General features: G+C 37.8%; 2 protein-coding genes across 2 annotated transcripts in view; both read left to right on the top strand.

Moving 5' to 3' along the window:
- The window catches only part of LOC114642265 (deleted in malignant brain tumors 1 protein-like), a 136,701-nt gene extending 125,803 nt beyond the window's left edge, over positions 1-10,898 (top strand). The window contains 5 exon segments of the mRNA XM_051935175.1: positions 1,878-1,924; positions 2,133-2,361; positions 2,364-2,480; positions 9,426-9,830; positions 10,268-10,898. Of these exon segments, the coding sequence (XP_051791135.1) occupies positions 1,878-1,924; positions 2,133-2,361; positions 2,364-2,480; positions 9,426-9,830; positions 10,268-10,620 (1,151 nt within the window). The 3' untranslated portion in view covers positions 10,621-10,898.
- A 5,539-nt stretch (positions 10,899-16,437) lies between these two features.
- Positions 16,438-23,781, top strand: part of LOC114654910 (deleted in malignant brain tumors 1 protein-like) — a 167,938-nt gene continuing 160,594 nt past the window's right edge. The window contains exons 1-2 of the mRNA XM_051934685.1: positions 16,438-16,513; positions 23,338-23,421. Of these exons, the coding sequence (XP_051790645.1) occupies positions 16,438-16,513; positions 23,338-23,421 (160 nt within the window). The remainder of the gene's footprint in view (positions 16,514-23,337; positions 23,422-23,781) is intronic.

Raw genomic sequence — 23,781 nt, 5'->3', positions numbered from 1 at the left:
TCCACTATTTCACTGTCTGCATTTTTTAAAATTTCCCTTTACCATTCCTGTTGCACTTCAACTCCTCCTTGACTGTTTTTTTTTTTACTACAAAAATACTGGAAGACTCTCTATGGGTCATTTTTCTGCTATACATTATTTTCTCCCTAATATCCTTCTTGATGGTTAATGTGATGTTCTCATAAGCCATATGATTCACATTGGTGTTATTAATCTAATACGCTTTATACAGCTGTTTTTCCTTTTGCAGTTTCTTTTTCAACTCTTTATTAACCCACTGCAGATTTTTTAACTTTCCTACTAATTCCAAATTTAAGTATGTACCTGTTCTGCATTACATGCAGGGCCGCTGCTGGCCAAATGGGTGCCCTAAGCAGAAATTTACTTTTGTGCCCCCTCCCCCAAATATTAGTTAGGCAGCCGTAACAGAGGTGAGGGCGCGCGCGTCATCACGTGTGCTTAGCCTACTCTGCGTTCACTGTAAAATGCAATATATATGTTTATATTTTTCTTTATTTGTATATGTATATTATTAATATTAATTTATTATTATCATATATAAAAACGATTTTTTTGAGCAGCTGGGATGGTGCCCCCCTGGGAGTTGGTGCCCTACGCAGACTGCGTACTTGGCGTATAGGGAGTGGCGGTACTGATTACATGTAAAATGCTTCTAAACCTGTTCCACTGCTTCTCAACTGTCTCCACAATTAAAAGCTTATTCCAGTCCATCTTTCTTGGACTTAGCTGCATCTGCTCAAAATTTGCTCTACAAAAGTTAAACTTAACACTTTAAGTTTTTGCATTTGTACACTTCCAAAGCACTGAGAATTATAAAAGTTATAACCCAACTCAGAAAAACAAACTAGCTTGAAAAGTTTCTGTCTTGTGATATGCAGCTTCAGAAGAGGGCAAGATTAGAATACGATCCAAGTCATAGCATTAAAACAAATCAAATGTTCTACTGTTAGGAATGTTTTTCATTATTTTAAAGATGTGTAGTCTCTTCAAGTCTCTCGTATTTTTATCTGCATAGCTGTTTTTCCCTCTGAGTAACATTTGTGCCTTGGCAGAAACAATACTGCAGAGTTATGATCTTACTTAACCATATTACTTTGACTTCAGTTTTAACACAGACACAACAATCATAGAATTAATGATGTCAACATCAGATTCGGTGTCTTTGTTAAGAAAGAAAAAACGAGAGAAAGAGTGTGTGACATGAATACAGAAAAGATCATGTGCCATTGGAATGAAAATCAACCAAGCCTGACAAGAACATGTCTCTAAAATACAGTAGACCTGTTTAGGAAAAATAGCCTTTAAAATGTAGTTACATTCATAAGAAAGATAATATATATGCATAAAGGACTGCACAAAAACACATAAAGCCAAAGGCAGAGATGCTGAAAAGAAATTAAAAATGTATTCAGTTACAGTTTTACATATACAGTACCTGTGCATTTTCTATATTTGGTAGAATATATAGTTGGTTGTGAGAAATGTGCAGAAGTAGCTATTATATAGTAGTCAACTGTAGCTCTTGATGACAAGCTGTAATAACACACAGCAGGTAAACTGATAGCTTCAGTTATTTCAAAAGTTTTCATGAGTCTACTCATTAAACTGCAAGAGACTGTAAAATTTTTCCAGAGTGTGGATACAGAGGAGATGAAATGTGTGTAGTGTAAGCAAATACCTCTTCCATTGTCAGCTGTTATGTACGGTACATCTTACAGTAAAAGCATAAATTTTGATAATATAATTTTGACAAATGTGAAACAGCAGAAAGATGAAGTGAAAACACAGCAACTCATGTTCATTTATGACGCTGTTTCACTTTCTTTAGATTTTAACACCCCATTATCTGATCTTAGGTGGAGCAATGGCTCTGTGGATAGGGATCTGCGCCATCAATTGGAAGGTTACCGGTTTCTCATAAATGCCAGAAGGGATTCCCACCTGTTGGGTTCTTGAACAAGGCCCTTAACCTGCAATTCCTCCAACTTGCAGGGAAAGCTCTGGGAGTTGGTAGCAGGATTGGCACCCATTTCACAGCTGCATTTGGGTCCTAATTTGAGATCCTGAGGTGTTTTTGTTTGTGTGGTGGGTGCAGCAACATGTTGTATCAGTGCATGCTCCCAACCTATCTGTTCTCAATCTGTCCAGGCAAGAATTTTGGAGTCAGACTGTCAGGTGGCCCCAGTCGCTGTGAAGGATGGGTGGAGATTTACTACAACAAGACCTGGATGAGAGTTGTCAGTGAATCCTGGAGTGACAGAGAGGCCACAGTGGTGTGCAGACAACTTGGCTGTGGCTCCAAGACTCAAAGTCCAAACCCATCAAAATACAAAAGGGGAAGTAGAACTTGTGTCTAAAAGGACTTCAGTGCTCAGGGAATGAAGAACATATGGGGAACTGCAGCCATCCACAGGAATTCAAATGTGGAGACAATATTGATGCAGCAGTTCTGTGTGCTGGTGAGTGAACATGCATCTCTTTACTTCAAGAGTAACAAAATCAAATTACTGCATTTGAATTATTTACAGATACAATGTAATACACAATGAAAAATACACGTTATCAGTATAATGTGCATTGTATTCTTAGTGTACAGTGTTAAACCACTGCCAGCATTTAATGCCAAAGACATTTTACAAACTGTTTATTCTCCATGTCTCGCTTTGTTATCTTATCTCATTTGACCAAGCAACAAGATGAATTAAAGAGTAATAGTTAATTATATTATTATATTTTTGTCTTATTCCCATCTTCTTTAAAGGTTAAAGTGTGCATGGCTTGGTTTCTCTGTTAACTAAACAAGTTTTGCAGATTCATTCAATGTGGAGAGTTACAATATAGACAGATTTCTTTTTCCATAAACCTTACTTCTTATTAAATACAAATCCCATGGACATTATCAGTAAGGCTGCACACCCCCTCCATGACACACTATTATTGTGTACTTTTTGCCAACATGTTATTCAACAAAGGTTTATCAAGAAATGGCTAGTCAGATGTTTTCTTCTTTTTTGGTAATTCTGGTGTGTATTTGAGGGTGGGTTTTGTTGTTGTTGTTTGTTATAATATTTCATGAGGTTCTTTAAAAAGTGAAAATTTAAAATTTCAATTACAGTAAAATAATCTATCTATCTATCTATCTATCTATCTATCTATCTATCTATCTATCTATCTATCTATCTATCTATCTATCTATCTATCTATCTATCTCTAAAGGGAATTACCCCAGAAAGATAATTGGTGCAAAAGGTCCTGGCCACTTCAGAGGAAATGGTTATTGAAGGGAAAATTATAGAGCTGGCGTCTGTGGAATTATCTTGGAGACCTACTCATTTGAGGGAGACAGAAATCTCAGAGATTTAGAAACATCAGTAATGGGTAAAGGGAATTCCAGTCTGGTTATAAGTAGGTGGCCAAGGCTTAAACTTAAAGAGAGAGAAAGAAAATAAAGGTGATGAAGGGACTACTTTTGTGTGCTGCTGTGGTGGCTCAGTATGGGAGTGAGTGAATTGGAGAGACAGTGGATCAAGCCCAGAGAGCAAGATGTTTATTGTTCTTCTGTTTATGTTGTACTGTAATTTGATTACTCCCCATGTTCATTCTTTGTGTTACTTTTGTTTTATCAATGCATTACTGTTAATTTTTTTATTATTTAATTTCTCAGTGTAGAAAGATGCCACATATACCTTATTATGGCATTTCTCCTCAAAAGGGCAATTTTATGTTCTTCTCCTTCAGCACATCTTCCACACAGTCTAATTATGCAGCCATGTCTGGGCTTCAAGTAATAGCATCAGAACAATAACCTCATTAAAAATAATCAACATTCTCTATTGCTTCTCTCTTACTTCTTCCTACCTTCTCTCTATTTCTTGCAACTTCTTTCCTCTTAGCATGAACCATCTTTGTTTTTTTTTATTAATTTTATTTTAATCAATCTGTAAAAATAGATCAATTTTTACAAAAAATAGGATTAAAAACAAATCAAATCCCACCCCTGAGAAGGAGAGCATAGCCAAAGAAGTAATACTTAAAGCTTGTAAGCATATCTACATTTTTGAGTTTGATAGGGCAATAAAGAAAATGGAGAAGGAAAAGAGATGCAGAAATCATTATTTCTTCTTATTCTAAAATATTATTGATTAGATCCTGCCAGGTTTTGAAAAAGTTCTGTACAGATCCTCTAATTGAGAATTTGATTTTTTCCAATCTCAAATAATATAAAACATCGGTTTCCCACTGACTTATAAGAGGAGAGTTCTTTGTATTTTTGTGCCCCATACCTTATAGCGAGTGGCGCAGTGGTACTGCTGCTGGCTTGCAGTAAGGAGATTGTGGGTTCGTGTCCTGGGTTCTTACTGAGGTGAAGAGTGCTTTGAGTTGTGAGAAAAATGTTATAAAGAATTACTATTATAGGTTTCTGTTTATGTTCTCAATATACAGTATAAGGAAAAAAAAGTTTTTGCCTTTATTTAATAACTCTATCTTGTATTCCCATTTGTGATGTACATGCTATAATATGATCATTTTTCAATATCAATTTCTTAAGACATTTTCTGTCTGTTGCTTCATGTGTATTGTGCTGAACTACATTTAATGAGTCACAGTATTACACAGCAGATCTCCTCCTCTTTCTAGTAATGATGGTTATGTTTATATCAATACATTGAACGCCAGTTAATGAACTTACTTTCATGCACTTTTTCAGTATATGGAAAATGCATGCTAATAAAAGGGCACTATGACTGATGTGCACATGAAAAACATGCACAAATGTGCACGTCGAATGGAATTTAACCTAGTGAATGCTTACAAAAATGACAAAATGTCCCATAGCACTTAAAATGTTATTAGCTTGATAAGTTTTGCACCTTCTGACATGTCCACTGCTTTTTAAGAGCTGGTATTTACTTTTGCTTTCAAACTACGGGCATCAAAATTAATAATGTACAGTTTAATTGCCTCCTACAACAGGTGATATCTACATATAGACAATTGTCAGTTTTAAACTTTTTGTGAGGGATATACATGTATACTGTATAATGTGGTGCTATGAATTGCTCAGTGTAGAGTTATCCTTTTATTTACTTGATTTTGTGTTTTTTTTTCTCCATTTAAAGTTTGTCCTTACATTATTTTTTGTTTTTTTCTAGCTTTAGTATTTGCATCTTTTAAACCACAGCTTTTATAGGAAGCATCATTGTTTTGATTGATAATTATTAATTTATAGTAATGTAAATAACAATACACACCTCCGTGACATAGTATACTGCAAATGAAAGCGCTAGCAAATGAAATGTACATTAGAGGTGTGCATCAGTCCCGCGATCCCATGAGACTCTGTTTAAATGTTTGTGGGTACGGGAACATTTCATGACGTTGTAGTAAGAAATGGTGGTCAGCTTTGAGAAATGCATAATGATAAATTGTCTATACTGTACAATAAAATTGTAGTGCTTTGAATACAAACAAAAAAAAAAACACTGGGTTATGAAAGGTCTTGTTAACATACTAAAAACCTGATCATAATGACTTTATATTTATGATGTTATTTCCAAGTGCCAGATATTTAGAGTACATTGAGAAAATAAAAGGACGAGAAGTGGAAAGAGCAATCAAATCCAATCAGTATCACACAGTAAAAAAGAGAATTGAGACTGGTATGAATTCCAGAAGGAAAGGAGCTAAACAATTCATTTGAGCTGTATGCAATATCCATTGGTCAGAACCAGATTATGTATCAGAGATAAGCAGGGTGTGCTCTCTCATAGCATTAAGCAATGAGAAAAGAGCAAATTGTGTTTAATTTGTGTGTTAAGACATTAATCCATAAGCTTCCATAGCTGCTAAAGGCTTTGTGCTGCTTGCCCAATAGTTTATTGATACAGCTACGGAATATGGAAAATTTGTTTTCCACTTCATGCTACCTTATAATTGGACACCATGATACGTCTTTGATGCATGTCTGTTCATCATGAACATGGTCTTACTGCATGGCATGAAGTTTCCATTTCAACCCTAAATAAACAAAAGTGGAACTTGCTGCCTGAAGCCAAATGTGCACTTTAAGCAACTAAAATTGTGTGTTCATCTCAGAAGCAAATGTTTACATAAAGAATTTTAATTTTGTAATTGTTTCTCCTCTGTTAAAAGATTTTAAATTACTATGCAGACTACCATGTCTGAATGTCAGTGGGAATGGGTTAAAAAAAAACAGTTGATGAACAGCTCTAAAGTGTACATAACATGCTGTACGTACACCATGGAGTAGCACTGTAATGTCTTACCTATTATCTTCATTTGCATGTCTTGTGCTGCATAGCTTAAATTATGTATTCTGCAAACATTAAACCAAATTAATTTGCAGTTGGCACATCTGTATGTATTTTAATTAATGTGTTAGCCAATAAAACATCAAGATGTCAAGTCTAGGTCTGTCTATGAAAGAACATGAGAATCGAGCCCAGTATATATGTAATGGAGAAATGATTAACAAGAGAAATGTACTAATAATGCAAATTTGTCTCTGCTGTTCTAGCCTTTATGCATTTGTCTCCACAGCCTTTATTGGTGCAGTTTTGTGCCTCATACTTATGCTGTGCCAATGTCTTTTCCTGATAATTCTTCTCCTGTTGAATTGTAAAATTTCTGTGAATTGACTCCAGCTCTGTTCTGACATTCCTTCCCATTTTGCTCTTTTAATTCTCCCTCTCACATAAGCTGCAACTCCACCTGTATTTTATAGAAATAAAAGAGTAGCTGTGACATTCTCACACAAATGTCTTAAGGATTTTGCAGTATGTAAGTGGAAACCAATAGAGAGCAGAAGGCATTTGGAGTTCCAATATATATAGTTATTTAATGATAAATGGTTTACTGCTAGCGATCCAATTAAATAGGAAGCAGCCCCTACTATACAGTTAGTGTAGTTAATTGTTAGCTCCTAGTTCACTATTCAGGTTTGATATCCTGAATGACGTCAACTTTACAAAGTGTATAACTCAAGACACTCTGCACATGATGAATTTCATATCCTGTATCCCGTCTGGACCCCCTCAAAATGGCATGGCATTTTATTGAAGAGATAAATTAGATGCTTGTGGTCTTCTTTATACCATTACAGTACTAGAGTGTTGTACCATGTTAGCCATTATGGATATAGTGAGAAGACAAGCAATATGACATCTTTCATTGGCTAACTAAAAAGATTACAATATGCAAGCTTTCAAGATAACTCATTACCTTGCCTGAAGGAGGGGCTTGAGTTGCCCTGAAAGCTTGCATATTGTAATCTTTTTAGTTAGCCGATAAAAGATTTAGCTTCTGTAGGATATAAACTTAACTCGTAGATTCCTATAAAACTTAAGTGTTGCAATGAATTAAGATAACAATCTCTGATTTGTTTATAAATCATGTCTGTTTGCAGAATTTTGATTTTAGACCAACTGAAAAATGTTGAATTATGCAATGATTGTATTAAGCAGTTGAAACAGTAGACTAATGTTAAATATATAATACTAGCTGCATGTGGCCTTCAGGATAAAAAACAACCTGAAGACTCCCTAACAGTTTTACTATATTGGTGAACTTGCAGAGGTGTCAGCTAAGTGGGCCGGGACAGGTCGTATCTTGTCCAAGACAGACATGTAGTCGAGTGCAGAAGTGACACAAATTGAGCAGGACAGGCTGGAACCTATCTCTGGGCAATGTATGGTAGCTCGTTGTGTGAACGTACAATGTGCTTGTACCACAAAGCTGAGTTTGTCTGCTTGGCGTGAATGAGAAGTGAGGTGCATACAAGCACCAAAAAAATGTAAAAGTGCATGCATGCACCATCTCACCAAATGCAAGTCACACTTGTATAAGCTTCTACATCTTCCATAGAATTCACACCAACTCCTGTTTCTGTGGTTGAGTGTGAGCAGAGCGAGCGGCTCCATACACACACACACACACACACACACACACACATGGAAACACGCACACACACACACACACACACAGGTATTTCATTTATATATGCATATGTTATTATTTGCAGTCTTTGGATGTCTTCTTTGATGTTTCTTAGGTAGTCCTTTAAGGAGTGCATTACAGTAATCTAGTCGACGAAAAACAAAAGCATGAACTGATTTTCCAGCATCTTGTGAAGTTATAAGAGGTCTAACTTTTATTATATTCCTTAAGTGAAAAAAATGCTGTTCTAGTAATCTGGTTAATTTGTGATTTAAAGTTTAGGTCAGTCTTTACCTCCTTGACTTTTAAACCTAAGGGATCGAGTTTATTTCTACTACTCTTGTTATTTCTATATTTGCAAATCGCTAAGATTTATGTTTTTTCTTTATTTAGTTTGAGAAACTTTCCACTCATCTAATTGGAAATACTGTTAAGACATTGGATCAGAGAGCCAAGAGCATCAGTGTCTGTGTGTCATTTGCATAGTTGTGGTAGCTCACCTTATGCTTTGAGATACTTTGACCTAAGGGAAGCATTTAGATTGAAAAAAGCAGCGGACCCAGAATACATCCTTCTGGTACACCATATAGATTATCATGGATCTCCAAAGTAGAATCACCACAACTAACAAAGAACTTTCTCCCTGTAAAATAATGATGCTGCCAGAGAGGCCCACCCATTGTCTAAGGCGATTGTCTAAGTATACTGTGGTCTATAGTGTCAAATGCTGCACTCAAGTCTAATAGAACTATAGAACAAGAAAAGATACATGGCTTCCGTCTGCATTTACTACATTAATAACTGCAGTTTCTGTACTGTGATTTGTTCTGAAACCGGACTGAAACTTGTCAAGAATAGAGTGTTTAATCAAATAATCATTTAACTTCTTAAAAACTGCCTTTTTCAGAATGTTATTTAAGAAAGGCAGGTTAGAAATTGGTCTAAAGTTGTTGAAAACAAAGGGGTTGAGATTATTTTTCTTGAGCAGAGGTTAACTATAGCAGTCTTTAGACAGTCAGGGAAGACCCCCCATAATGATGAGTTCACTATGTCAAGTACATTATTAATCAGGACATTGGAGACTTCTTTGAAAAAAAACTTGTTGGTACTGGTCAAGGACAGAGGTGGAGGGTTTCAGCTTAGAAATTATTCTATGTAGTTCGGGTGGGTCTATTCCAGTAAAAAAAAATTAACTTGCTTAAAAGGGCATGCTGGGGCTCAATGGGATTAACTTTGGGTGGATGTACTATATTATTTCCACTATCATTTATTTTATGTTTAATAAATTTATCAAAAGCCTCACAAGTAGCCTCACAGCTACTTCTAGCTGTGTGAAAGATGAACTAGAGAAGTAGTGAAGCTCATATTATGTCCTGAGGTATGTCATGATCTTGGGCTGTGATTCTGATTGTTGTTGTCTGGCTATTACGGGAGAAAAATATCTTAAGTATCACATAGCTTTCAATCTGAATACATATTCCATTGTTATTTGTATGTAGTGAATTGTTACACATTAGTGTCTCTCATTTCTTGTCCAGATCACTTGTCTCTTATGCTGGCTGATGGACGAGGCATCTGTGATGGAAGACTGGAGATTTTCTACAATGGATCCTGGGGTACAGTGTGCGATGACTCATGGGACTTAGCTAATGCGAATGTGGTTTGTCGGCAGCTCCAGTGTAAATCACCTGCAAATGCCACTGCACCAGTCTCATATGGACCAGGAAATGGACACATCTGGCTGGACGATGTACACTGTAAGGGGAATGAATCATCTCTGTTGGAGTGTGGACATCAAACATGGGGGCAGCATAACTGTAGGCATAAGGAGGACGTGGGAGTACACTGTTCAGGTAAAGTAATTACATCCATTCATCCATCCATTATCCAACCCGCTATATACCAACTAGAGGGTCACAGGGGTCTGCTGGAGCCAATCCCAGACAACACAGGGCAGGAAACAAGCCCCGGGCAGGGTGCCAGCCCACCGCAATAAAGTAATTACAGCTCAAATCATTTCAAATATTCACAGAAGAAATTGTTAAAGCCAAAAATTCACAATATCTATTGTGGGGATTTAAAATTATTTGGAAATTACAGTCCTATCTAGAATAATCTCTTACTTCACCTTCCTTATGATGCTACATAGAAAAAGGCTAAATATTTAAAATTATATGCAATTCATCAGAACACATTTTCTGTTTTTACTAATATAAAGAATATTTTAACAAATTTAATAAATTGTTTTATTTATTTTTTTTGTTGTATTTGTTAAATTATGTTTTGACAGAATTCAAGATGCTGAGGTTAACTGATGGCTGCTCTGGACAACTTCAGGTTTTCTATAACAACTCTTGGGGCAGTGTATGTGCTAATGACATGGATAAGAGCACTGCTGCCATGATCTGTAAAGAATTAGACTGTGACATTCTTAATCCCAGTGTTAAAGAAGGATTATCAAAATTGGACCCTGATCCAAAATGGCTGGATAATGTGCAGTGTAGAGGACATGAGGCTTCCATCTGGCAGTGTCCCTCTTCTCCCTGGGGTAAAAATACATGCACTCAGAAAGAAGTAGCAGAATTATATTGTTCAGGTAAAATAAATAAGTATTTTTTCTATATATTCTGCACACTAGAGTAAAACTATAATACAAATAATATGACTGTGTGGAAGATCAGCGTCGACACAGACAGACACGGACTCCAGATGTTGAAAAGCACACACGTTTTATTCCTGGGCACACAACACCATACTCAGCCCAATACAGCTCACAGTCCTTTAGACTTCCTATTCTTCTGCCGCCTCCACTCCTCCCGTCGCAAGCTCCATCCTTGTCCACCTGACTCCGGCTCTCCGAATGGAGTGAGGTGGCACCTTTTATGGCACACCCGGATGTGCTCCATGTGCTCCCTGATGATCTTCCACAGGGATGAGCTTCCCTGCTCTGTATCCGTGGCCCTGATGGAATCCAGGGAGGCTCTGATCACCCGGGCCTTCCTTGTTCCAGGCGTCCCGGTGGGGCAAGGTCCCTGGTCGTCTGCCACAACTGTAAGTTTAAGGCAGCAGATATGAAGCACATGTGTAAATTCAACATTGATTTACAACATACAAGTTTTATCATCATATTATCATCAAACATTGAGAAAGGACTTTGTCTTCTAGAAAAGAAAAAATAACGCAATAATTTTGTCAAATTCTTATTATTTCCTCTACAACAGTCTGTTTTTTGCCATATCCGTGATCAGTATTGTTTTTTTTTTTTTTTTTTTAAGTTTCTTGAGTACTTCAAATATTTTTAATAATAACAATAAAAGGGCAACATGTATGTGCAGTGGCTATCTCTGCTACACTACTGAACTATCATTATGGGTTCTAATCATATTCACAATTAATGTTTTGTGGATTTTTCTATGGTTGCTCTGTTTAGCCTTCCACATGCCGCAGATGTACAGATGATGTTCACTGATAATACTAATTAGCTCAATGTGAGTGTCTGTGGGTCCTTAGATAGACTGGTGTCCAGTGCCGAGCTGGTTCCTGTTTTGTGCCTAATACTGGCTTTGTGCCCTCAGACCTAAACTTGATTGTGCGAGTAGGAAACTTGCAGCAAGTGCCACATGTACTTTAGGCCTTCTGTTTGTTTGTTCTCTTCTTAAATGTGTGCTTAAGAATTTGGGTGAGTGTGGTTTCATCTTGTAGTAGAGAGAAAGGGAACCTTCACTTTTAAGGAGGAGACACTGTGTGTACAGGACAGGTTGCCAAATAGAAATGTAACCCAAAAAAGTATGGAAAGAAACATCTGGAGGAGAATCAGGGAGCAACAACACCCAAGGGTGGGAAACACAAACCAAAGCCACCTACTGGGTGTGGGATCTCACTCAGATTACTAGTGAGATGTGTCTCAGAAAATTAATGCTTTCTTCTGTATTTTTGCTGGAGCAACCCACCATATTTCCTGGCAGGATTAAACATTTATTTTACATTGGCTTGGTGTAGATATCTCCTGGCTTCCACCGCCCATTCCAGGACTATTAAGATTTAAATGTTATTCTCAGGACAATAATCACAGTATCATTTTGAATCAAAGCTTTACTTTGAGAATATATTTGTATTTTGGGGGGTTGTAATGCAATTGTTTTTCTTTTGTTTGGGGAGTTGTTAATACAATATTCGTGCATATCCTTATTGCTGTTAGTGTAGGATTTTGTTTGGGTGAGTGAATAAATAAGTAATAATATTGGTCACTGAGGCCTGAAACAGTTTTTAATTTATATTACTTTAGACAGCAGCTTTCTGATCATCCGGTTGAGTCTGAGTCTATTCAGCTATTCTGCTACATTATACTGTAAATTACACAAAACTAACAGTATTCTGCACAATTAGCCACAATTCTCAAACAAAAATTTTTAAATAGGACATACAGTGAGTAGTGACGAGAAAAACAATTCCCACAATATTGAATTCATAATGAAATTCAGCATTTTACTTTGCAAAAAAGTCATGAAACAAGGGTGTTTTCACTTCCAGCAAAATGTGTGCCTTTGACACAAGAAGAAATGTGCTTGGTTCCTGTCTTAAAGCTTGTTCAGGAATTAATTCTGCACACAACTATCTGTTATTTAGAATTTACATAAAAATCTCTATGTCATAAAAAAAAAATCAATATACTAATTCCTTGTCACATGAAGAGATTTTATTGAGCTATCAGTCTTATGTTGCAGTTGTTTTGGTACTATGTACTACTGTAATGATGTTGAACAGTCTATGATTATTGTGAGGTAAAAAAAATAACCAAGAGATGCAAAATGCACTAGAAACAAGATTGAAAAGGCAGTCAGACGTTGTTAACAAGTAAGGAAAAATGACTGAAACTTCAAAACAAAAGGGCAAAACAAAAATTAGAATCAGTAAGCAAAAGCTGTTCAATAGCCTAATGGTAGGGCCTATTTGAGTTGAAACTGATAATAGACAACTTTAGCATCTTTTAAGAATATCCACCAAGTGTTAGTGAAAGATAAGAATACTGATATATTTATAGTTTGTCATAGGTCAACAGCGTGAACGAATATGTCATGTTAAACTACTCTGAGCGTTGCAAAAACAATGGGAAAACAGTTAATAAAACATCATAACAGCACTGACATGTTGCATCAGCCATACCAAAAACTGGTATTCCATCACCAGCGACTGGGGTACCCTCCCAGTACTCTGCACCAGAACTTCAATATAACTTTTAAATTTCAAAATGCAAAATACAAAAACAGAATCCTTGATGTAAGAAAACAAAGACTAAAATTATATATATGAAAAACCCCAAACACTTTGCCTATTATGATAACAATATTGACAATCATAATCATAAAGGTGCATCTGAAACGGAAAAGAAACACATATCCTAAACCAAGTTAGTTACATGGAAAAAAGCACTATAATGTGTAAAAAGGTACATTTGGATTGTCTTCATGAGAAAAATATGCAATATGTCAAATAAAAGAAAAACAAAAAACTGTGTTCCTCCATGGTGATGTGAATGAGAGGCATAAAGAGAATTGATTAACTGGTGTGAAATGGATTACATGTGCTATGCAACTGCAGAAAAGAGCACAGATAAATATTAACGTTGTAAACAAGGTCTCGTGTTTCAGTGGGCAAAGTTCCTTGTTTTCCTCAAAATAAACCCTTTAAAACCCTAAAAAACTGTTTTATTATGTTTCATGCTTCTTAATTGCAAATTTTATATCAATTTTTATCATCACTAGTGATTTTCAAAAGAAATCACTCTTGCTTTAGAAACCAGAACTGCTCTTCCAAGTGTGGCATTGATACTCATTCACTCTTGAGTGTATATATTTTGATTAAGTACTAGCCTTTATGCAAGCCATAATAATTATCTAATGGAAATTATTTAGGCAGACTGCCAATAGAAGTATGAAAGAAATTAAGTCCATAATTTTCTCTTTTCTGCAAACTGCCATAAGCCCATTATTTCCATGAGGACACTGACATCATTCATTGTTGAACTCCCACTAAATCAGCTACATTTCCATCTAACAGCATGAGGGTGAAGAATTGACTCTGTGGATTTAATTAATATAGCTGATCAGTACTACTCATTTTTTAATATGCATGTAAACTATAGCATTCCAAAATTGAAGTTTGGGTACATTTAAGTATGTCAGGTCAATACATCCATTTTCTAAGCACATTTCATCCCTTACAGACTTTGTGAGGAGCCAGATCCTATAGTACTAAAACTGAGCCCAAAGCATCAACCAACCCTAAATGGGATACCAGCCTATCACAGTCACAGTCATACACATAGCCATTTTATGGGTTTTTCTTCAAGTGCTGTGTGTTCTTCCCACATAACAAACTTCTCTTTCGGCTGGGGTTGCCACAGTAGATCAGCGTGTTCCACATCTTCCTCACCTCGGCATCTTGCTCTGTTACACCCATCACCTGCATGTCCTCTCCATAAACCTTCTCTTAGGTCTTCTTGTTTCCCTATTACCTGGCAGCTCCATCCTTAACATTCTTCTCCCAATATTCTCAACATTTCTCCTCTGCACATGTCCAAACCAAAACGATCTCACCTCTCTGCCTTTGTCTCCCAACTGTCCAGCCTGAACTGACCCTCTAATGTACGGATTCCTAATCTTGTCCATCCTTGTCAAACCCAATGCAAATCTTAATATCTTTAACTCTGCGACCTCCAGCTCTGTCTCCTGTTTTTTGGTCAGTGCTACTGTCTCCAACCCATATAACATAAGTTGTCTCACTACCGTTTTGTAGACCTTCCCTTTCACTCTCACTGGTACCCATTTGTCACAAATCACTCCTGACACTCTTCTCCACCTTGCATGCACTCTCTTTTTCACTTCTCTTTCACACTGCCCGTTACACTGTACTGTTGATCCTAAGTATTTAAACTCACCCACCTTCACCAACTCTACTCCCTGCATTCTTACTATTCCTCTGATCTTCCTCTCATTCACACACATGTATTCTGTCTTGTTCCTACTGACCTTCATTCCTCTCGTCTCTAGAGCATTTCTATACCTCTTCAGGGTCTCGTTAACTTGCTCCCTACTCTCTCTACAGATCATAATGTCATCCGCAAACATCATAATCCATGGGAACTCCTGTCTAATCTCATCTGTCAACCTGTCCATCACCATTGCAAGTAAGAAAAGGCATAGAGCTGATCCCTGATGTAATCCCACCTCTCCTACCGCAGACCACATCACTGTCAAACTTCCCTTGTACTATATCTTGTACCACTCTTACATACTTCTTTGCCACTCCCAAATTCCTCATACAGTACCACAACTACTCTCTAGGCACCCTGTCATGTGCTTTCTCTAAGTCCACAAAGACACAATGCAACTCCTTCTGGCCTTCTCTGTACTTCTCCATCAACACCCTCTGAGCAAACATTGCATGTGTGGTGCTCTCTCCTGGCATGAAACCATACTGCTGATCAGTATTAACATAATGGAAATGGAAATAATGGAAATTTAACATAATTTCCACTACTCTTTCCCATAAATTCATGCTGTGACTCATCAGTTTTATCCCCCTGTATTTACTACAGCTCTGCACATCCCCCTTATTCTAACAAATTGTTACCAGTACACTTCTTCTCCACTCCTCAGGCATCCTCTCACTTTCCAATGTTGCATTTAACAATCTAGTTAAAAACTCCACTACCATCTCTCCTAAATATCTCCATGCTTCCACAGATATGTCATCTGGACCAACATCTGGACCAACAGCCTTTGGTTACCGTCTTCATAGCTGTCCTTACTTCCCCCTTGTTAATTCGTCGCACTTTCTGATTCACTGTCTCCCCATCATCCAACCTTATCTCTCTCTCTCATTGTCTTCATTGACCAGCCTCTCAAAATACTCTTTCCATTTGCTCAACACACTCTCCTCGCTTATGAGTATGTTTCCATCTTTATCTTTTATCATACTAACCTACTACACATCTTTCCCAGCTCGGTCCCTCTGTCTAGCCAATCGATACAGGTCCTTTTCTCCCTCCTTAGTGTCCACCTCTCATACAACTCATCATACACATTTTCTTCAGCCTTTGCCACCTCTCTCTTCACCTTACGCCACCTTGCACTCCTGTCTACTTTTTCCATCTCTCTGACTATCCCACTTGTTCTTTAATAACTTCTTGAGTGTTGAGGCGACTGATTTTCCTTCCAGGACTCATTCCTGCCTCATTTTTGATGCTGGAGAAAAGGACATCTGCTACTTGGAACTCAGTAATGGACTAATTAATTTATTTAACTAACTTGACAAACATCTTTTTTTCTCAGAGAGCTTTCTGTCTGAAAAGTTGCCATATGACTACGAGGATTTGGAAGAAATTAAGCAAGGCAGCAGTCTTGTTAAAAATTGACAACAATGTTGGTCAGTTACAATTTATAATTTGACTGTTGATTGATGCCTGTTTTATTTACCGTAGGTGTACCACTGGACTCTGTAAGCCGTGTGGCATCACCAGGTGAAGACTCATGGGGTATGTTCAATTGTTTCAGAATGTTGCATATTTAGTTAGAGCCTCATTAATTACTGTTAAAATTTCTTGTTTTCCATCCCAAAAACCTTTAAAATCCTTTAAAAACTCCTTACTGAATTTCAGTCTTTGCAATTATGAATTTTTAATGTCAGTTTCCCTCACCACTAATTGTGATTTTCAGAAGGAATCACTCCATCACTAGACACAATAGCCTCACATATTTCAAAAGGTTTGGCTTTAATACTCATTCACCTTTGAGTCTATGAATTTAGATTCAAATACTAGCCTGTATGCAAGATATTATTTGATTGAAGTTATTTAGGCATACATCCAATGACAGACTGAAGCTTTTACTAATGTAGCTAATTATCCAGTTACATTTGTTTAACCATTATGCTCAGCTTGTGTTGTTAATTGCCTTCTGCATTGGCACAATGAACATTCTTATGCAGTGTTAAGAGTGAGCCATTTCAAATCATTAAAAGCTCTCTCTGTCCAGGTTAATGTCACAAGAAAGAGACCTTGTCTAGAGCTCTTCTCATTCAAATGGTGAAAGATGATTTTGTAGGTCTTTCTCCCCCAAGTAAATCTGCAGTGTTAAATATTATGGTTTTTATGAAATTCATATGAAAAAATTGTATATTGTGATTGTAAATTCATGTATAAAAATTGTAATATCCTAAGCTTGAAAACTATACCTATAAGCCACAATAAAACCACTGATAGGTGAAGTGAGTAACATTGATTATCTCGTTACAATGGCACCTGTAAAAGGTGGGGTACATTAGACAGCAAATGAACAGTTAATTCTTGAAGGTGATATGTTGGAAACAGAAAAAATGGGCAACCATAAGGATCTAAGCAACTTTGACAAAGGCCAGATTGTGATGGCTAGACGAATGCGTCAGAGTATCTCCAACACAGCAGGTCTTGTGGGGTGTTCCCAGTATGCAGTGGTTAGTACCTACCAAAAGTGATTCAAGGAATGACAACAAGTGCACCGGCAAAAGTGGGCGTCCGAGGCTCATTGATGCGCATGGGGAGCGAAGGCTAGCCCACACAGTCCAATCCCACAGAAGAGCTGCTGTAGCACAAATTGCTGAAAAAATGAATGATGGCCATGAAATAGAGTGTCAGAACACACAGTGTGTGTACGTCATTTACCTGGAAAAGAGATGGCAGTAGGATGCACGATAAGAAGAAGATGAGCTGGTTGAGGCATTGTGATGCTTTGGGCATTGTTCTGCTGGGAAAACTTGTGTCCTGGCATTCATATTGATGGACACGTACCACCTACCTAAAGGTTTTGACTAACCGCATACACCCTTTCATGGCAACATTATTCCCTGATGGCAGTGGTCTCTTTCAGCAGGATGCTGCACCCTGTCACACTGCAAATATTGTTCAGGAATGGTTTGAGGAAATTGAAAAAGGGTTTGAGATCTTGACTTAGCCTCCAGATTCCGATTGAGATTCCAGATCTGAATTAACCATGTTATGTTTCTCACTATGTAGCACAGATCAAGTCGTGATAAGGATAGCCTCCCAAGTACATTATGCTGATCCCTTGAATCACAGGCTCTGTTAGTGTGTTGATACATACCGGTACACATAATAGTATATAGATAATAGTTACCATTTTCCAGTCCTTTGGAATTTCCCCAGTGTACAGTGACTTCCTAAAAATATGTGTCAAGGGTTTATACAGTATATATTCTCACTAACTTCCTTAAGAATTTGAAGGTAAATATTATCTGGTCCTGGAGGTTTGTTTGATTTCAGCTTATTTAATCTGAGCAGTACTTCTCCCTCTACAATTTCCAAATTCTCAGTACCTCCTTAGTAGTTCCATTTACCTCTGGGAGGTTATCCACTTGCTCACTTGTGAAGACCTCACAAAAATGCTTATTTAGACCACCTGCTATTTCACTGCCTGTATTTTTTGGCCAGTCACTGCCCTGATGAATGGAACTCTGTAAGTGCAATGACATATATCTATACTAATAAAAGGCAAAGCCCTCACTGACTCACTGACTGACTGACTGACTGACTGACTGACTGACTCATCACTAATTCTCCAATTTCCCGTGTAGGTAGAAGGCTGAAATTTGGCAGGCTCATTCCTTACAGCTTACTTACAAAAGTTAGGCAGGTTTCATTTCGAAATTCTACGCGTAATGGTCATAACTGGAACCCGTTTTTTGTCCATATACTCTAATGGAGGAGACAGAGTCACGTATCGCATCATCACGTATTACGCCTCCTACGTAATGACGTGCTAATAACAGGCAAAGCCCTCACTGACTGTCTGACTGACTGACTGACTCACTCACTCACTCACTCACTCATCACTAATTCTCCAACTTCCCGTGTAGGTAGAAGGCTGAAATTTGGCAGGCTCATTCCTTACAGCTTACTTACAAAAGTTAGGCAGGTTTCATTTCGAAATTCTACGCGTAATGGTCATAACTGGAACCTGTTTTTTGTCCATATACTCTAATGGAGGAGGCGGAGTCACGTATCGCGTCATCACGTATTACGTCTCCTACGTAATCACGTGAAGTGAAAACAAGGAAGAGATTTACAGCATGAGTCAAACGCGGGAATGAAGGTAAATGACATTAATTGTTGAGTGTCTTTTAATACGGTGTAATTGTTGAGTGTCTTTTAATACTTTGTAAGCATACATAGTACTAGGGTGTTGTACCGTGTTAGCCATTTTGAATGTAGAGAAAAGCCAAGCAAAATGACACCTTTTATTGGCTAACTAAAAAGATTACAATATGCAAGCTTTCGAGGCAACTCAGGCCCCTTCATCTTGCCTGAAGAAGGGGCCTGAGTTGCCTCGAAAGCTTGCATATTGTAATCTTTTTAGTTAGCCAATAAAAGGTGTCATTTTGCTTGGCTTTTCTCTAAGCATACATATTAACAGACGTGCAATTAAACGTGTGCATTTACGGGGTGATTTCTCAGGCTTAAAGCTCAAAGTGATCACTCGAGTGAAGGCAGCTTCACAAAAAAAAACAGATCCTTAACAAACTGTTATTGGTATATTTTCCCTCAATTTTAAAAGGTTTTCTTTTCTTCTTAATAAAAATTTAAAAGCAGAACTTCGCCGGTGCGAACCGTGGGGATTTGAGCGACTGACGCATACAGACATATTCATGAGTGCAGGTACTTCGGAAAGAAAGCACCGTGTAAACCTAAAGTTTAAATTAAGTTCATAGACCTACAAAAGGTTGCCATTGATTTGAGGCAAGATTGCTTTTCTCCTGTACAACTATACGTTGCATTCTCAAGAGTGTGCTTGCACGGCTTGGTCATATTACAACCGGAAGTGCTGAACTGACAACCTGATATACAAACAGAACAATCGTAAAAACAGGATTAAATAAAAAGGCTGCTTCCGTTGGCAAAGCAACGAAAAAGGAAGACCTTATATGACGTTCGTTTATAAAACAGCGGAGACGCTGTGTGAAGTCAGCTTCACAAAAAAACAAATTGTTATTGGTAGATTTTCACTCAATTTAAAAGGTTTTCTTCTTAATAAAAATTTAAAAGCAGTACTTCGCCACTGCAAAGCACGGGGATGTATATATATAGATAGATAGATAGATAGATAGATAGATAGATAGATAGATAGATAGATAGATAGATAGATAGATAGATAGATAGATAGATAGATAGATAGATAGATAGATAGATAGATAGATGTGTATGTATGTAGATATGTATATATGTGTATATATATGTATATATGTAAATATGTATATGTATATATATGTGTCTGTATGTGTATAAATATATATATATATATATGTGTGTGTATGTATGTATGTGTGTATATGTATGTGTATATATATGTTGATATATGTATATATATGTGGATGTGTATATGTATATATATATGTATATATGTAGAGATGTGTATACAGTAATCCCTCCTCCATCGCGGGGGTTGCGTTCCAGAGCCACCCGCGAAATAGGAAAATCCGCGAAGCAGAAACCATATGTTTATATGGTTATTTTTAGAATGTCATGCTTGGGTCACAGATTTGCGCAGAAACACAGGAGGTTGTAGAGAGACAGGAACGTTATTCAAACACTGCAAACAAACATTTTTCTCTTTTTCAAAAGTTTAAACTGTGCTCCATGACAAGACAGAGATGACAGTTCTGTCTCACAATTAAAAGAATGCAAACATATCTTCCTTTTCAAAGGAGTGCAAAGCAAGCAGTCAAAAAAAAAATCAATAGGGCTTTTTGGCTTTTAAGTATGCGAAGCACCGCCGGTACAAAGCTGTTGAAGGCGGCAGCTCACACCCCCTCTGTCAGGAGCAGGGAGAGAGATAGAGAGAGATAGAGAGAGACAGATAAAAAAAATCAATACGTGCCCTTTGAGCTTTTAAGTATGCGAAGCTCCGTGCAGCATGTCCTTCAGGAAGCAGCTGCCCACAGCCCCCCTGCTCACACCCCCCTACGTCAGCGCAAGAGAGAGAGAGAGAGAGAGAGAGAGAGAAAGTAAGCTGGGTAGCTTCTCAGCCATCTGCCAATAGCGTCCCTTGTATGAAATCAACTGGGCAAACCAACTGAGGAAGCATGTACCAGAAATTAAAAGACCTATTGTCCGCAGAAACCCGCGAAGCAGCGAAAAATCCGCGATATATATTTAAATATGCTTACATTTAAAATCCGCGATGGAGTGAAGCCGCGAAAGGCGAAGCGCGATATAGCGAGGGATCACTGTATGTAGATATGTATATATAAGTATATATGTTTATGTATATATATGTTTACATAACCTCTTTAACACACTACTTCTCCGCTGCGAAGCGCGGGTATTTTGCTAGTATATGTATATAATTTCTTTCTGAAGTGCGACCAATGTAGCTGGTTTCATTCATGTGACTAATGACAGCTTCTGAGATAAAGTCCTATGAAACATCATTGCCATAATTTGATTCAACTTCAGAAAAGTCTAGAGAAAACAACTGTTGAAGTGTGTATACTTTTTTTGGCCCCTCTCTGTGTGTGTGTGTGTGTGTATATATATATATATATGTATATATATATATATATATATATATATATATATATATATATATATATATGGTTGAAATAGTTTACTGTCAAATAAATGCAAAGAGTACGCGACACGTGTTTCGCCCTCATTCTCGGCTCATCAGGCGTACAAACTCCACTGCACTCCCTCTCGGGAATCGAACCTCGGACGTCAGTGCCAGAGGCAATGCCCTTAACGTTGCGCCACGGCGTGTGGTTCGTTTATTTGACAGCATGTAGATCGGGGTAATTACATTCACGGCATTCGAAGTCTGTGTCACAATCTGATTGTATGGGTGGATACCTACCAGGTAACGCTTGTGGTTGGCCAGCAATCTGCTAACATCCGCCACGGTGCCCTCAGTTTGTGAGGAGCAGATCATAGAATGGTTGAAATAGTTTACTGTCAAATAAATGCAAAGAGTACGCGACACATGTTTCGCCCTCATTCTGGGCTCATCAGGCGTACAAACTCCACTGCACTCCCTCTCGGGAATCGAACCTCGGACGTCAGTGCCAGAGGCAATGCCCTTAACGTTGCGCCACGGCGTGTGGTTCGTTTATTTGACAGCATGTAGATCGGGGTAATTACATTCACGGCATTCGAAGTCTGTGTCACAATCTGATTGTATGGGTGGATACCTACCAGGTAAGCTTGTGGTTGGCCAGCAATCTGCTAACATCCGCCACGGTGCCCTCAGTTTGTGAGGAGCAGATCATAGAATGGTTGAAATAGTTTACTGTCAAATAAATGCAAAGAGTACGCGACACATGTTTCGCCCTCATTCTGGGCTCATCAGGCGTACACACTCCACTGCACTCCCTCTCGGGGATCGAACCTCGGACGTCAGCGCCAGAGGCGATGCCCCTAACGTTGTGCCACGGCGTGTGGTTTGTTTTATTTGACAGCATGCCTGATGAGCCCAGAATGAGGGCGAAACACGTGTCGCGTATTCTTTGCATTTATTTGACAGTAAACTATTTCAACCATTCTATGATCTGCTCCTCACAAACTGAGGGCACCGTGGCGGATGTTAGCAGATTGCTGGCCAACCACAAGCGTTACCTGATAGGTAACCACCCATACAATCAGATTGTGACACAGACTTCGAATGCCGTGAATATATATATATATATATATATATATATATATATATATATATATATATATATATATATATATATATATATATATATATATACATATATCTGCTCACTACTCTCACTACAGATCAAAAGTCCATGGGGTCTCCTGTCTGACCTCATTTGTCAATCTGTCCCAATCACCATTGCAAAAGGGCTCAGAGATGATCCTTGATGTAATCCCACTCTCACCTTGAACCAGGCTGTCATTCCTACTGCACACCTCACCGCAGTCACACTTTCCTCATACATATCCTGCACCACCCTCACATACTTTTCTGCTACTCCTGAATTCCTCATTCAGTAGCATAACCCCTTTCTTGGCACCCTGACATATGCTTTTTCTAAGTCCATAAACACACTGCAGTTCCTTGTGACCTTCTCTGTACTTCTCCATTAACAATCTTAAAGCAAACATCACATCTGTAGTACTTGTTCCTGGCATGAAACAATATTGATGCTCACAGATTGCCACCTCTCCTCTCAGCCTAGGCTGCATCATTCTTTCCCATATCTTCATGGTGTGGCTGATCAGCTTTATACCCCTGTAGTTATTGCAGGTCTGCACATCTCCCTTATTCTTGAAAACTGGTACTAATATACTTCTTCTCCACTTCTCAGGTATCTTCTCATATTTCAAGAGTTTGTTCAATCCAGCTAGAAACTCTACTGCAATCTCATCTGAACATCTCCACGCCTCCACTGGTATATATATTTTTATCTACAGTAAATATTCATTTTCATATATATTGCCTTTTATAGAACAAAAGACAACAGTTACATGCTTAAATGGCTATAAATTGATTATGTTATAAGCTGTTTATTTTAAGTTTCTAACACTCACTATAACTTTTCTACAGTCTATAAAATGCTTAACTGCTCTTTAGCTGAGTTTGTTATGTATGCCTTTATGAGCTTAGGAATGTATTTGTGTACTCAGAATAACTTAATCAAAAATGACCAGTTCACTTGCTGTCCTCCGGCAGTTTTGCTCTACTCCATGATTTTAAATGGGACACTTTACTGACCGTAAGAGTGATTCATTATGGTAGTAGACTTCATGAA

Source organism: Erpetoichthys calabaricus, chromosome 1 (genome assembly GCF_900747795.2).
Source record: "Erpetoichthys calabaricus chromosome 1, fErpCal1.3, whole genome shotgun sequence".
NCBI classification, from domain to species: domain Eukaryota; kingdom Metazoa; phylum Chordata; class Cladistia; order Polypteriformes; family Polypteridae; genus Erpetoichthys; species Erpetoichthys calabaricus.
The sequence above is the reverse complement of the archived record's forward strand: the minus strand, read 5'-3'. Positions and strand labels throughout refer to the sequence as shown.